Source organism: Halichoeres trimaculatus, unplaced genomic scaffold, assembly GCF_033239565.1.
Source record: "Halichoeres trimaculatus isolate MK-OKI-2021-1 unplaced genomic scaffold, fHalTri1.1 fHalTri1_scaffold_20, whole genome shotgun sequence".
NCBI lineage: Eukaryota > Metazoa > Chordata > Actinopteri > Labriformes > Labridae > Halichoeres > Halichoeres trimaculatus.
Window position 1 is genome coordinate 13363869 of NW_027437198.1, and position 16565 is coordinate 13380433.

Genomic DNA, 16565 nt, shown 5'->3' on the forward strand with positions numbered 1-16565 from the left:
CAGTGGAAGTAGCAAACAATCGTGGGGATCTGGGAAGTGTTATGGTGTGTGGGCACCTGCAGAGCTTCACTGTCACTTTGAAGCTTAAAGAGAATCATCATAAGATGCTGATTGAACACAGCGAAGAGGTAACTGAGGTTAGGGAAGGATTAACAGATCAGAAGCTGCAGTGCAGAGACTGGGACATAAAATAGTTGCTGGATCCTGTATTTCCTATAATGCAGCTGATTTGTCGATTTTTCTCTTCTTACTTTGGACAGTGAGCGTTTCTGCACTTGTGAACATTTGCAACTGCTGAGTGACTCAACAGCTCAACTGTAATGCTGTTGAACCAGCTGTCAGCTCGGCATCCACAGGCATTCAGGGACCGATAGCCATAGCTGACTGGCCATTTGTGTGTGTACCACTGTGTGTGTGTGTGTGTGTGAGCAGGAATTCGGATGCCCCTGGTCTCCCTCCCTGACAGCTCTGGGGCCTCTTGGGTGTGGAGCAGGCGTTGTTTCCAGCAGGCTGGTGGTGCAGCTAAAGTGACACTGAAGGGGAAATGAGGGGCAGCGGAGGGGGCCAAATGCTGTTTTTACAGTTATTGGCTGAGCTTACATCTTTTACTGCAATCATCTAATCCTCCTCAGTCCCTGACAGTACCTCAGGGTCCTGTTCACCCTGCCGTGATTTGAATTTGCATAACCACCTGCTTGCTATATATTGTGGATATATCAAATAATCAAATAAAAATGTTTTGAATTTCTCCTATGTTCATTTGTACACATAGCATTTGTACAAAATGTGTGATTCATTCTTTGCAGCTGATCACTTAGGGCTTTGGGATTCACTGCTGTGGACTGTGAGCATCAGATGCATCATTTCCCATTTTCTGCAAATGAACAAACGGGTGAGGAGAGCACTAAATCCCTCTGACACAAACAGGATGTCCCCCTGAGCATCTGGCACTAGTGAGAGGGTGAGAGCAGCTCAGTTTGGGGATTTGGTGTGGAGGGTGTGGTGGGAAGGCGGCAGATAGAGGAGCGTACAGGGGGGAAAACCGTAGATAGCAAAGGGAACGATCATAGAGGCACAACTGAGTCAGACAAAGAGAGTCAGAGCAGATACAGCAGCTATAAATAACAAGATGTCGCCTGCTGATGGAGCTGCAGATGAAATCCTGCGTGTGTTTTAGAGCTTCTGATTCAGTTTGGTGTGGCTGCTGGCAGCTGAGCTCACAGACAGAAATAGATTTTCATCAGAGGTTGGTGAAAGTCCCAGGCTCTCGGAAATGACAGCAGGGCATTGGGGACCACCTGAGAGTGTGTGAGAGGAGCTGGTTAGAGCCAAACAGAGGCAATGGTTCTTACTTTTCCAAAAAAAGTGAACTTTTCCTTTAATACACCGAGACAGGATACGTCTGGTATTTCAGACAGGCATACATTTCCCAGAAGCCTTTAATAAAACAACCCTTTTAGGTCAAATATAAGAGGCAGGAATTCCTCTGCTTCACGTCCAAGTTTAACGTATTAGGTCTTTGATGGATCCATTTGGAAAGAGGAGAGGAATTTAGCAGTTTATTTAAGAGCAACGACACACATGTATGTATTTTTATGAGCTTCTTATGTGTGCTAGTGTGCGGGCCTCTGTGTGTGTGTGTGTGTTTGGCTTGTAAGGCTCCTGTTATACTGTCTGAGCTGAACTCTACAGAGAGTATTCAGACAGGCTTTTGGAGCCGTTCCCTTTCTAAGTCCCACAAAGCACATTTTTCAGATGCTTCTGACACAGGAGTGAAAAGTCTGAGAGGGAGAGAGAGCGGTATGGAGTGTGTGTAAGTGTGTATGAGAGGTACAGGGGAGCATGTGTTTCTCATGGAGAGGTGCTGAGCTGGAGCAGTAAGCATTCTTGAGATAATTAGGAGACTCTTTGAAATCTAATATCACTCAGTGTTACTGTAGCTCATGTCTGCTGCCCTGAAGATACGTGATGGACAACATATGAATGTCAACAGAGGAATGGACATCAACAAATCAGGAGTGGGACTGCTGAGAGTAGGCCTGTCACGATAACAAATTTTGCTGGACAATAATTTTCTAAAATGTTATTGCTGATAAACGATATTATTGTCAATATTATTTTGATTTTTTCCCCCCATTTTTTCATTGATGTAATAATGATTAATGGGATAATAAAGTGAGTACACCATATCAAAAGCAAGAACATAGACCCTGTCTCTAAAGAAAAAACAAAACTCCTTCCCTTCCAAGTTCCTGAATTGTTTGTAACATGTACTTTTTCCCAGTCAATCCGTACTGTCTGTCAAACATTTTTAACATATCTGGCTTTCAACCGTATTGAAGAGCTGGATTTCTTTAGCAATGTAGCTGTCTTTGAGCGCCCACCATTTGGCGCTTTTATTTCTATTTACTTTGCCGACCAAAATCCTCAGTAAGAGCGGATTGTCAAAGAACAAGGCTCCGCTGCACCTCCCCTTCTTCTTCTTCGTCGCCACTATTTTCAAACAAATGCAACATATCAGCTCGTTGGTGTTCATGAGCTCACACTTTGTTCATTCTGATAAAAAACAAAATATTCCCACACTGGGACTGTGGCAGGCGGCTTAAGAACCGTATCTTTGGTGCCATCACTCATATTATAGCGTGTTTCCTCCTTACCCCTCAGGACGCTCGCTTCAGCTCTCTCCGTGTGTACGCGCGAACAGCCCTGTCGCAAAAGATGCCAAAGATTGCATTTTTGACATATGCTCACTCCGCTATAAATCTGCTATAGAACCTATGCACCCCGATGTTAGGAAAGATATACGCAGTGAGCCATCTTCTCATTCAGCCTCTTTGGTCGAAAGAGAGGAGGAAAACAAACATGCATGCACGTGTCAGTTTATCAAGGCTGGCAAACTTACCGAGGATGTTTTTATTTATCATTCGGTTAATCGATTTATTAATTATCGTGACAGGCCTTGCTGAGTGTGAGGGTAAAGTATTTGTTCCACCTGTAGCTCCTGCAGAAGACACTGAACAGACTACAAACATAAAGCCACAGAGAGAGAATAGTCCTAGCAGCACAGAAACGTGATCTAACGTGGACATTTGGTTCTCTGAGCAGAGGATTCATGCCAGATAAAAGAACCAGGAGCTTAAAAAAAGGACACACAATCAGATGGATGCTCTCATCTCCCACACAGAACATCACAAGTGCTGGGCCTGTTGTCTGCTTCTGATTAACACAAGAGAATCTCCAAAGCTTCCTCTTTTAAACATTTGGTGAGCCCAGCATGGAGCAAAAATATGGAGGTAGGGTGGGCTTTGTCAGTCAAACCAGGCCCCTGATTGTTCACATTAATGTATAATTCTAAACCTTAAAATCAAAACAGATACGTTACAAAGCTCTCAGTGCAGTGTGCAGGAGTAAAAACACTTCACAAGCACTTCATATTGGAAAAAAATAACAGGACTGTGCTTTGCTTTTCTACTTTCTATCACATCTGCATGGAAACATCGCCTGTGGAGTGTCAAAGATGACTCCCAGACGTCCTGCTGCTGTCCCACCTCATCACATCCTTCCTTTCCGATATCTGTCGCTGTCATCAAGGATTACCTGCTAAGGGTCCCATCGACACATCAAACACACAATCAGTGCTGCTGCTCAGAGGTCCATGGTGGTTTTGCACACTCCTCATGAGTGTTAGGCCCTAAAAATATGTGCAAGATAGTGAAAAGATTTAGTCCACTTTTAAAGTTGTGCATGTTCTGTTTTGTTTATGCTATTAGAGTGTCAGAGTGCAGCACAACAGCACACTGGCGGCCAGTGTAAATTTAGCTTTGTGCAGTTGGGTGTTGCCTCCAGGCGGATGAAAGGGAGAGAAAGCAGTGAGAGTTTTTGGCAATGTAATCGATTGCAGATGGCAGCCGATGGGTGCCTTGTTTGGTCCACAGAGGTTCTTTGTGGTGCTCAGGCCTGCCATAATCCTACTGGACAAGGCTGTTTTCACGTCTGTTTACGCTAGCACCTCTAAGATCACCGTGGCTGAGCGGGTCAGCCCCACAGGAAGCCAGACACAGGGTAGAGTCACAGAGGGGCAGGCTGCGTCTGTGCGTGGTGGATAAACAATAGTGAAAGAATAAAGAAGCTGTTCTGTGTGCAGTTTATAGGTTAATAAACACACAAATGTCGTCAGTGGCTCATTAAAAAGAGTGACACTGGGGTGATAGGTGTCAGTGAGAGGGCAGTGACAGCATCAGTCAGGTAACTCTATCTGTCCTGCTGAGGCTTCTGGCATCGATGTTATCTGTCTCTCATGACAGCACTTTCAAAGAACGAGGGCCTCACATGTCACAAACCTTAAATCATCTCCCCACAGTCTCTCTGTTTTATGACCCCGTCTGACACATGGAGCTACAACTCTGGCTTTACTCATTAAATGTATCTTAGAGTCAGAGGTTCTCACATTCACATCAGACACTCCAGGAAGATGTGACATGAAACCCAAACTTACTCCAGTGTCATGCACATCCAAGGTCAGCCATATTAACAGTTTTCTTTTCTAATCTGTACAAGTTCACCACCCTTTATTAATAAATTATACTTTGTACCACTGGGTTTGGAGAATTACCCAGGTTTCTTTCATCAGTCAGATGTGTAAAACATCTGACTAGGTCAGGGGTGGGCAAACTTTTTGATTCGTGGGCCACAATGGGTTCTAACATTTGACAAAGGGGCCGGACCAGGAGCAGATGGATGGAGTGCTTTGGTAACCTATCAGGGCATCATTCGTTCATTCCATATCCGTTTTAGAATCCAAAATCGGAAAACGGATAACGACTTGTTGTTCAATTTTTCTTTTTCAAATAAAAAATCAGAAAACAAATAACGGTCTATTTTTCGCTGTTTTGATTTTGTTTTGAAATTAAAATTAGAATATGAGATAATGGAATTATAATGGGATTTTTAATCCGTGTATAGTTCGTTCTTTTGTTATTCTGTTTCAATTTAAGAAAAAAATAAACAGAAAAACAGACTTGTTTTTTTTGTTTTTCTCTTTCAAAACCAAAACGGAAAAACAGAATTACAGAAAAACACGGTTTTTCTGTCCTGGTTTTAAAAATGAAAAAACAAAAAGTATTAAAAGATTGCGTCAAAATTGTTTGTGTGATATTTTGATATTAAATGTGAACGTCTCTATATAAAAATTAGACAAATACCTCACATTGAAGGTTTGTACAGACATGTTCCTGAGCTTTTTTTTTATATAAGTAACAGATCGCTGATGATCCACTTCATTTTATCCACGCGCATATGTGCACTTCTATGTGTTTCAATGAGTTTTGTTTTGTCCACTTTCCTTTTCTTAGGTCCGTTCATCTGTACAGAAGGGTTGATGGGTCAGAGGGTGAAGTGCAAATGTGGAGTAATTAACAAAAAACAAAACAAAAAAAAACCAAGGTTTATTCATTTAATTTTTACAAGTCAGGCAGGCCGGATTAAAACGTTTAACGAGTCGCATGTGGCCCCCGGGCCGTAGTTTGCCCATGCCTGGACTAGGTGCAGATCGTTGCCCTGTCCAGGTTTCTGTAGGAACATGGTCTGCTTGTGTTCATGGAAAGAGGCAACCAACTATAAATCATAAATTATGTACAACCCCAAAACAGAAATATGATTGTATTCTGTAAGAACCCCACAGCTGTCTGCCAGCTACACATATCCTCTTGTGAGTGTGAGAGTGTGTGTATGTAAGTGTGAGAGAGAGAGCAACACAAAGCTTTTGAGCACACTTGGGCAAACATGATGTTTGAACAGGCTTCCCAGCTAGTCATCTCTTCAGTATCTACAGGGTACAGACAGCCCTACTGAAGACCTTGAGACACACACACACACACACACACACACGCACACACATATCTATACTCCTAGTGACCCTCCACACCTGTCTTGTCACTCAGACCCAGGGTGTGCCCTCCTCTCCAGCCCTCATTGCCCCAATAAGAGGCCTAGTTTCCCCCTGGAAGAGCTCTGCAGCTTCAGCCTTCCTGACTGCAAACACACACACTCACAGCGCACTGGTCCCAGCCCCCTTTACACCGCACAAAGCCCCTATTGTGAGGCACAATACTGGCCACCCCCTCTGCCTTTCCCCTGTACCCTCTGCTCCGTTTCCCCTATAACTCTGTCCCCTCTTGCTTCTGCCTGACTCCCTCCTTCTCTGCTTTTCAGTCCTTTTTACCTTCTCTCTGTCCTCTTCATTCCTAAACCTCCAAAGTACCAATCTGATTGTGTCTGAGGGGGTCTCTGCTCAAACCTTTTCCTCCAGTATCTCCTTAGTCTCAAGCATTCCACATTCCCCCTTTGCTCCAACATTTCTTTCCCAGCCTGGCCCTCCTTCTGGTTTTTTGTTTTCCAAAACTTTTTCCATTTCTCTGTTGTGTTGTCTTCTAAATCAATTTTGCAGGATGTCAGACATTTTTAAATATAAGAAGCATGCTCCACATAGCTTAAGGAAGCTGGGTCCCTCACTGATGCAGTTCTTTCAGCAAACTTAAGATCCAAATGTTAAAAGAAGATTGGTTCTTTTCAGGATCATACCACTGAACCAAGACAAAGTAAAGAAGTGTTTGGGTTTTACTTTTGACAGCAAAACTGAAACTTTCTCAAATGAAATGATGCAGTGCTCCTCTGTGTTGCAGTAAGACAAAAAAAGGCCTCTGTGCTCCTTACTTTTTACAGTGAAACTCAGACTCACAAGACAAAAAAGAGTTGATGCTTATCTACTTTGCAGACATATCTAGAGCACTAAATTTGCTTCTCAAATTGCTAACTGGGCTGAAAACAATTCAGCGTGCCCAAAAGGAAGTCTTTTCAACGCTGGCTTAACCTGAATACCTGAAAAGTTGGCCGACATTCCCTGAGGCATACTGTTGTTGTATGACAATAGCTTATGGGTTCAGAGATTGCAGGGGGTGTGATACACAGCAGTTTGTTTAAAATAGCTCAGACTGCAAAGCACCAGCACTTTAGGGCAAATGGGAAATAAAAAGAAGCAAAATGACCAATTCTCAGTGCCCAGGAGGTTATATTAGTTACCGTTGGATCCTGACATAGTTTGACTTGACTAATATTGTATAAATTCTGCTTATTGAGAGAAGATGGTTTGGCAGTCTAGGTCACGCCCCATGAGGTTCACCCTTGAGTGGGTGGCTCAGGTTCGAGTCCAGCCTGTGGCCTGTTTCCCACACGTCACTCCCCACTTTTTCCCCCTTTCCTACTCCATCCACTGTCCTCTCCTAACACATTTAGGGCATGAAAAGCCCCCCCCAAAAAACTTTTATTAAAGAAAAAAAATTAGTTCAAACTCTGGCATGTGACCCGTCAAACTTGGGACCCACACGTTTCTTTTCAGGAGTGCCACTTGAACAGGTTCCTTCATAACGACTGAACTACCAAGGGACAGGCTACCAAAACCATCTCTGATTATCATCCAAAATTCATGAAGACTCCGCTACCATTGCTACTCTCAGCTGCAGTCAGTTGCAGTATCAGCACTGTACAGTTAGTGCAACCACCCCATGTGCCCTGGTATGAGAGAAAACATTATTAAAATCTGCCAAACACAGGCACAAATTGATGTACACACAGCAGGTAGGGAAGCTGGAGGTCTGCCAGAAACCAAGCACCGGGGCCAGATCGGTTGAGGGTAAAATATGACCAAATGGAGGGAGGCCCCATGGCGACACTGACATGGAGGATGATGGGAAGGTGGACATCCCCCAAACTTGTCCTCCTGTGTCTTCTCATCAAAAGAGGAGCAGGACAAGGACAAAGCAAATGCAGCCACCGCTGAGCTTCCAGCAGGGCTGTGGTTTGGATATTTCATGTTACGTGAAAGGCAACCAGAATGCTTTTAAGGATGTGGGGAATTTTTCCTCCTTGGTGTCATCCAAACCAGATCATTCTGGTTTAAAGAAAGGAAAGAAAGAAAGAAAGAAAGAAAGAAAGAAAGAAAGAAAGAAAGAAAGAAAGAAAGAAAGAAAGAAAGAAAGAAAGAAACGGAACGATTTGGTAAAGCAGAGAAAGGTGGAAATGAGGGATGCAAGCTGCTCTAGTCAATGAAAGTAAAAAGAAGTAACTATAAAAACAGCGGGAGATCTTCAAGAGTTTGAAATAGCTGGAGGACAGATTCCCTCAGCCTTAACAGGACTTTAGATTTATTATTAGTTTAAAGATTCAGTCAAAAACACATTAACAAGTCGCTCAAAAAGTGACACCTCTATTCGAGACCCCAGGGGAGTTTTTTTCAGTCACACACACACATACACACACAAACTGGTAACCACAGATACGGGACCCCACTCAGTACCCCAACACGCTGCTCAGACGCCTGTGACAACCTGACGATGACTCAGCTTGCGGAATTTAGAATAGCATGGTATGGAAAGCTGGGGACAGCGATGACCTCATTCCACAGGCTGCTTGGCCCCGCCCCCTTTGTGAGGGACACCAAAGAATAAGTCTGGCCGGGACAGGAGAAAAGAGGGGCTGGGAAAAGAATGGCACCAGAGAGGTGTCCCATATCAGACCAATACCCTGAATGGTGAAAGAGTTTGGGTAATGCATGTGTGTGTGATTCTTTGTGTGTTGGTGCAGCTATATTTAGTGTGTGTTACATATGGTACACACACCATAAAGGGTTACAATCAGAGGGATATGAGTGACTCAGTAAAGCTTAAGTAACTGTGGTCTCATGCAGTGAGTAAGAAAACTTTTCATACCGACAGAGACATTTACATTGTTCACAAGTGTCTCAGGGGAGTGATGATGGTGGGACCAGGTAGCAGAGGAATAACACAGTGGTATCTCACAACAGGCTTAGTAGAGACTACATGTTATCAACTAGGGATGGGAGAAAAAATTGACAAAAGTTTTGATTTTTTGTTTTACAGTTTTAAAATCGTGATTCTCAGTTAACCCCCCCCCCCCCCCCCCCCCCCCCCCCCAAAAAAAAAAAAAAAAAAAAAAAAAAGAAAAAAAAAAAATTCATATCCTTCATTTCAGTCTTTGTTTATAAGCTGGATTGGAAAAAAGTTACCACTTTTCTCTGGCAGAGGGTGAGATATTTCTCTTTGACTCAGGTGATGTGCATTTTATGGGAAAAATGGCTCCTGGTGTAGTCTGTAGACATTATCATCATAACTCAACTTTTTCCCATGGTCTGGTGTTAAAAAAGCAAACTAAAAATTGCAAGAATCTGAATTATCGAAGGATCATAATTTAAATTGAATCGGCACCCCAAATATTGTAAAAGAATCACATCAGGAGAATAACAAATCCCAGCCCTATTATCAACATTAACATTATCAAAGCCAGATCTGACAGGTGTAAGGTTTTAGGTGCCATCAGGGCTCAATATTGTTTTGGTCAGGTTTCTGATGACCTGCAGACTGACCCAGACTAACGCCCACCCCCCCTCGGTCTCGCCTTCTCTCTTTTTGTAGTAATCCTTTTGTCACACACATCAGCTCCAGTAGGCACCCACCCACACTATTAGGAGCTTAAAGACCTCACCTTCGCCACCCACTCATGTTACTCTGATCTCAAACCCAGAGAGATGTGGATGGCCAATTCTGCTGGGGGCCAGCTCTGATAAATCAGAAATCAAGGCAATACAGTAAAGCAAATCAAATCCAGTGGGAAGAAAGAACCTTTCAGTTGAGCCCTCAAATATGAGTTCAGGCTCCATACTGCGTTAGATTTAGTATCACATGTTGTGAGTATGCCTGTCAATGTACTTTAATTTATTACTCTATTTGAAGGAATATTCACAGCCAAGAGGTGACAAACATACAGCTGACTTAAAAACAAGCTGACCATAACCAACACTTAAACCCTTATTCCTGCACAATGGGTACAGTATTAACAAAGATCCAGTTAAACAACACTACTGAAGCAACAAGACAACCTGCCAGGTAGTGAATCTTCCACTTAGTCACCCCACTGGTCACTGTTTGCGATGTTGCATCTTCTCTGACCTTGTGAACTTTCACACACTTTGCACGCTTTCCTCACACACTAATCTGCTGGAATATGCAGCCGAAACCTTGGGCTGCATGCAAGTGAGCTAAACTCCTGCCAAGAGAGACCAAAAACACTCACACAGTGCACTTGCAAAAAACACAACACACACCTCAGTTACAGCTTTACCACATCTAGCAACACCAGAACCTGTGAAGGGCTGTCCATGTAAAGAACTGATTTTTTCACACTAAATGAAGCCCTGTAAAGAGGATAAACAGGCAGTTTATGAAAGCAGTCGTATCTTTTACCTTGGAGCATGCAGCGGTATGCAGATTCAGAGATGGCATAGATGTGTGGAGGCATTTCGTGCCTCTTTTTCCCTCTGTACATCTCGATGATGTTCTCTGAATAGATGGGCAGATTCTTGTATGGGTTGATGACCACACAGAAGAGGCCAGAGTATGTCTGCAAACAAAAACATGAAGAAACAAAACCAGAGACATTAATGAGCAGGAAGGAAGAAAAAACACCTGCAGCAACTCATCATGTCGTATCATGAGCTACCCTGTGATACCTGCTCTTGTGTCTCGTGAATACAGATTTCTCCATCTTTGCTTAATCTGGTCATAACTACTCTACTTTTAAGTTCATGCTTATTCCAAATGTCTAAACTTCAAAAAAGCCAAAAGATGAGGTGGCATCCTCCCCAGAAATACAATTTTATCTAAACTTTTTTATACTTCTGTCCATGCCATCTGATTGGCTTGGAGACTCCAGCTGCTAAGATCAACAAATCTGAAGGGACATTTGTCACACACAGGTTTTTGGGAGCTTTAATGCATCAAAGTGACTGATACTGAAGATATAAAACAGTCTGAACAGACTTTTTTGTTGGGATGCTAATGGCAGTCTTAAAATCTTGCACACTGTGAACAAAGAGTGCATGAATATTTGAAGGGCACTTGTTTGCAGTAAATAGCTTCCACTGCAAACATTTAGCCTACTTTCTGACTCTTGGCTGTGTAATTAGCCCTGAAGATGTCCCCCTCCAGAGTGTGTGTGGTTTGAACCTTCATCTGCTGAGCTTTCAGCTGAATCCAGGCAGCCAGGAATGAGTGAGAGGCCCTGCTGGGGCGAGGGCTCTCTCTCTCATTCTGCGGATGTTATAAAGGCTTTACATTCCCCCTATAGATGGCACAGAGAGTCAGAGATATGCCGACAGAGACCAGGTCTTTCATCACTGGCATGTTAGGGCAATTCTAGCAGGTACTGGCATGTGCCTGACATGACTTGGCTTGCATGAGTGGTAAACAGCAACAGCAACAAGCCTCTGGTACAGTATAAAACACAGCTTTATGTGCATCAAGGTGTATACAGTAGGAATGTCCCGATCCAATACACTGATAGGTATCAGTGCCTGATATGGCTGTTTTTGGAGGATTGGATAGTATTGCATTTTGTTACGTGATCAGGACCGATCCAGTTTTCACGTGTTTTCAGCAGTGTCACGTGTACACCTGCTGTAGATCAAACCACAGTGCAAACATGTCCACTGTGTGGGACTACTTCTCTTTGGAAAGCAATGATAGTAAAGCAGCATCGTGCATCATTTGTAGAGTGAGTGTTACTCGAGGATGTACCAACAGTAGGGATGTCCAGATCATGTTTTTTTGCTCCCGATCTGATTCCGATTTTTTTATTTTGAGTATCTGCCGATACTGATATTTCCCGATCCGATCTTTCAGCAATGCATTAGAGCATTACAAGAAAAGAAAAAAAACTCCTACAAGTTGCCCTTTGAGTTTTTTTTTATGTGATTTAAATGAAGGTATCATTCTAGCCAACATGGATACAGCTTTTTTTTCTCCACTTAGTGCAGCATTGGATCAACAAAATAAAAACAAAGCTTCTCAGTGGTGCACCACAAGATTACCTTGTATGTGTGTGACAATAAGGTTGAAATTTCTTGTTTGCAATTTTGTTGTACTTGTTATAATGACAAATTAAGTTCTATTCTAAAATGAATGATGATGTGCTATTATACACATTTTAATTAAAAACAAGAACTCAGGCCCCAGGCTTTTTCCGATTCCCTCTCCCCAGATCTCTGATCATTAAAAAATGCCCCGATCAGCCCCGATTCCGATCACATGATCGGATCGGGACATCCCTAACCAACAGGGTTCATTTCAATACAACAAATATGATTCGTCATTTACAATGGAATCGTCCGATGGAATATGATATTTAACAGAGAAAAGTATCGGATTGGATCAGTATTGGCAAAACATGTTGTGAAAAAATTGGTTTGAATCGCAAGTCAAAAAATCTGTATCGGGACATCCCTAGTGTATTAGATACTCTCTGAAATACACTAGCAGCAGGTTGTGCAAAAAACATCATCATCATCAGAAAAAGAAGAAAAACATTAACCCACAAACTCAAACAATGACAAAACATCCCAGACAAACTCAGAGTCATGCTGGACGAGGCAGCAGTGCAGTCAGGATTTTCTGGCAGCAGGCCTGAGGGATCAGAAGGAGCTGGCTCCCTGCTGACTGTAAGGACACAGTGACAGACGTGTTTGTTTGTTTAGTCTCTGCCGGGGATCAAATACTCACTCTGCAGACCAATCTGTTTTACAGGAAGACTCAGATTCAAGACGACGAAAAATCAGGAGCACAGGACGAGAAAGCTCAAAGCAAAATGTGTAAAAGTTTAGAAGCTGGACAACTATTCAGAGGTCGTCACTTCTTTATCACCTCTGGGTAGACTTGGTTTTAGGATGAATACTCACATGAAAACTCTAACTGTAAAAATTCAGGCGCTGTGAAACAAAACTAGAAGCACAAAGTCGTGACTGAAAATGAACAGCAGTGAAATACTTTTCATGAGGAGTCACTGTTTCTAATGTTTACCACAGGCCGGCTTTGTTTTATAATGAACACTTTTGTTAGAACAGCCAGTGAGTAAAACTGTAAAATCTGCAAACTGAGTAACACAGATGATAAAATGATTTTTTTTTTCACCACAAGCAAGATTTTCTTACATTTGGAAAACAGGCTATTCAGTGAAAATATCTGGTGTTTGAGTTGGTGATGGAGTTTTTAGAGATGACAATTTAAAATACAAAGTAAAACATCACAGGAATTGAGCAGGGAAGCTACGAGCATGATCTGTTAGATGTTTTGTAATGAAGCCTAAATCCTACTGAGGAGAAGTCACTTCTTCTCACTGCCAGCACGGCGAGCCCAGGGTTCATAAAACATGTGTTCTCTTCAGACTGCAGTCTGTGATGAACTTCTGACTGAGCCATTGTTTTAAACTGTCTAAGAGCTTTTTATTTTATCACCTCCCCTGTCAGTCCTGCTGTCAATGATATGCACAGCCCATAATCTAAGAATCAATACCATTATGCTCTTTGGTGAGATTTTCATCCCACAGCACGCAACACTGGGACACCTGCTTGATAATTAAAACCACGTCCAAGGCTGAGTGAGGCCCCATCATGCTGTGAGTGACTCAGCAGCCATAGGTTCACAGGAGGGCCCCAGAGAGCAGACAGAATAATGTAGACGTTATGTAACAGTTCAGTGAGGGCCCAACACAGAGGCTTCAGAAAAAGGCTGAGAGCAGAGTAAAGAGAAGGTGGTGAATGAGACAGAGGTGAAGTGAAGAGCAGCGATCTAGCTGACAGAGCTCCCTCAAGTCCAATACAGCTAAGGGAGAAGAGAGGCAAACAGAGAACAGTGTTCTCAGCTCTGCCTGACAGACAGACAGATAGACAGACCTGCTGAAATTCCAACCCTCCACTCTCCTTTTTTTACAGCCTAATGAAAAATTTATTCACCCTCATCTGAAAAACTGGAGCTGCTATAAATAGCGGCTCTGCTCTGCTCTTTTTGGTTCTGCAGCAGTGGAGCAGCTGATGAGGCTGCGGAGAGATACCTGGACTACAGGTTGCTAAAAGGCTCGAGGGTGTTGTAGTAATTTCCAGTACGAGGTGTCTGTTTATGCATGATATTTGTTTAAAACTAGATTAACCAACTGGGAAACCACCTGATTCCAAGCCTGTGCAGCCGCTGCCCTCTCTAACATATCCAATACAACATTAGATGTATACACACAAGCTGCACGTTTCATGCCACAAGCACAGCAACACAAACCTGTTTAAAGAATACTGCACATAGCCCTTAAATGGCAGATTTACCTTGCACTATTGCAATAAAATAGTGCTTAAGTTTAATGATCCTTGTAAATGACACCAATCAAACACAAAAGACCAAGTCAACATCAGCTGGCATGCTTGTTTGTGATAGTGAAATTTCTTGCAGGATCACTGCAGCATGAAGAATTTACTGCTGCTACTTCCAGCTAGCAGAGCACACCGCTCTCTCAACACAGCCAGGCCAACCAGCATGTCTGGCCAGGTCCAGGAAGGAGAAGGTGATATTTCCACTGTGAAATCTGATCCAGGGTACGGGATCCTGTGGCCTAGTAACAGCTGAGCAACACACAGGCAACAGCAGACACAACAGCCGACCCCATCTGCCACCTCTGATCACTCAGGCCCTGCAGAGGCTGGAGGGGCACTCTGGGTGCTGTGGGTCTCTGTGGAGCACAGGGGACCTTGATCTTACCCTTGACAGTGCTTTGCATTAGTGATTTCATAACAAAGCTATTGATTACTTTATACCAGGCTTTTGGAATATTATCACTGCAGCATGGTATTAATTCAGAGGGAAGCAGCATCAGTTCCTCTTTTTCCATGAACAACAGTGTTGAAATTTTTACTCACTTTCAGAGAATACAATCAGCCTCAAAGTTTAAAGTCTGTTAAAGATGCACCATGAAATGTTGGCATCCCACTTCATACTCAAGCCATACTTACAAATCCATGGGGCTGTTTAATAAATCAGGATAAAGCAGAAAAGAAAGAGGCTGTCTAACCTGCCATGTGTTGAGTAGTGTTCAAAATTGGAATGTAATAAAACATGAGATTAATAAAAGCTGAGCTCAGTCTGTACAAAATATGGACGTGGCATTTCAGTAATGCTGATTCAAACTAACTTCAGGCAAAACTAAAAACTGGCAAAGAGGCAGAGCAAAGGCTGAAGCCTTGATGAAGAGCTAGAGTCAAATCAACCATGCTGCTAATTATGCCAAATGAAGCCCAACTCTTAGCCTTCATATTAAACAATACTGTTTTGACCAGTCAGTTTGTTTCTGTTTGTTGAAGCCAACGCACAGTTGCATTTGTTTCATTTTACCAGTAAGGGATATTAACCATTACACTCAGTATAGTAACTGAATACTTAAGTTTAGGTATGGGTATCAGGTTGAAAAAAGTTATTGGAACTTAAGGGTATTATTAAAGGGGACATATCATGCTTGTTTCTCCTTTTCACTATGCCAGACTAGGATGCCTGTAATGCATTTCTGCCTACAGTACAAGTCATGTAGTTCCTTCATTGCCCCACAATAGCGTTCTCAATATCCTCATTTTAGGCCATTCTGAGGATCTTGTTGAAACGCTCCGTTTGGAGAATGACCTCCAGTAACCTCGCAATGTCACAGCCCTTTGTGCTCTGATTGGTCAGTTCTACCAGAGGGGCGGAGGGGGTAGAGCCAGGGGGCGGTTTTTGCAGCATGGCAGTATTTACAAAATCGCCACATTGAATGGAGCAGACCGAGCGAGTTTGCTGTTTGCCAAAACTTCGCCGTAAGGCATTGATAGCACTAATAAAATTGCAGAGTGTAGGATACGTTCTTTTGTATTGGACCCCGAGTCAGACCCGAACGGTTCTGCAGCTCAGGAGGAGGAAAATCCACCTCGACACAGTTCATCTCAGGACGCTTCAGTGTGGTGAGTCAAAGCGGTAATGTAACATGTGTAGTTTATACATGGAAATATAGGCAGACTTCCCCAATAAACTATTTCTATAACAGGGCTCCATCCCGCTCCTTCACTTTTCTGTCTGATTTATCCATCATGCTGAAAGTGTAGTCTAAAGATCGCCTCTACCGTCAGTTCGTCACTATGTTAGCACTCAGTCAAGTTAGCCAGAGCTAGTAGGGAGCTTTATTTATACTGGGCTCTTGGTGGGTGTATCCCTCGGTGGCGGTTGTGTGACTAACTGACTTCACAGAGGAGGAGCTGCTTTATCAGATTACTCCAATAAAAAGAAAGGATCCTCGTGTCGTCATGAAGGTCGAAATCTCGAAGCCAAATGTCAATGACCTATTTTCAGAGGCATCAAATCTCGTTCTAGGATATCAGAAAAAATACAATATCTCATTTTTTGAAAATTCAGGGGGTGAAAGGTCTTGTTTTCAACTTTATTATTTTATGTAAGTATTAAATCACGGATCAGCATGATATGTCCCCTTTAAAGAGGCAAATAGATAAAGATGGAAGACATAAGATGACCTCGGGGACCGAGGAAAGAAAGGCTCAAAGTGGCATTCATTTCTGTCCAGGAGCAGTGAAGCAGAATCAGCCTCAGTGTGGGAATGTGAGTTGAGGTGGTGAAGACAGGATGGACACTGAGCAGCAGCAG

At 42.9% G+C, this 16565-nt stretch overlaps 1 protein-coding gene across 5 annotated transcripts in view; it reads right to left on the bottom strand.

The window, feature by feature from the left end:
- LOC141809844 (myosin-10) overlaps window positions 1-16565 on the bottom strand; it is a 52160-nt gene that overhangs the window by 31490 nt on the left and 4105 nt on the right. For all 5 annotated transcript variants that reach the window (XM_074697055.1, XM_074697053.1, XM_074697054.1 and 2 more), the window contains exon 3: window positions 10314-10470. In XM_074697055.1, the coding sequence (XP_074553156.1) occupies window positions 10314-10470 (157 nt within the window). The remainder of the gene's footprint in view (window positions 1-10313; window positions 10471-16565) is intronic.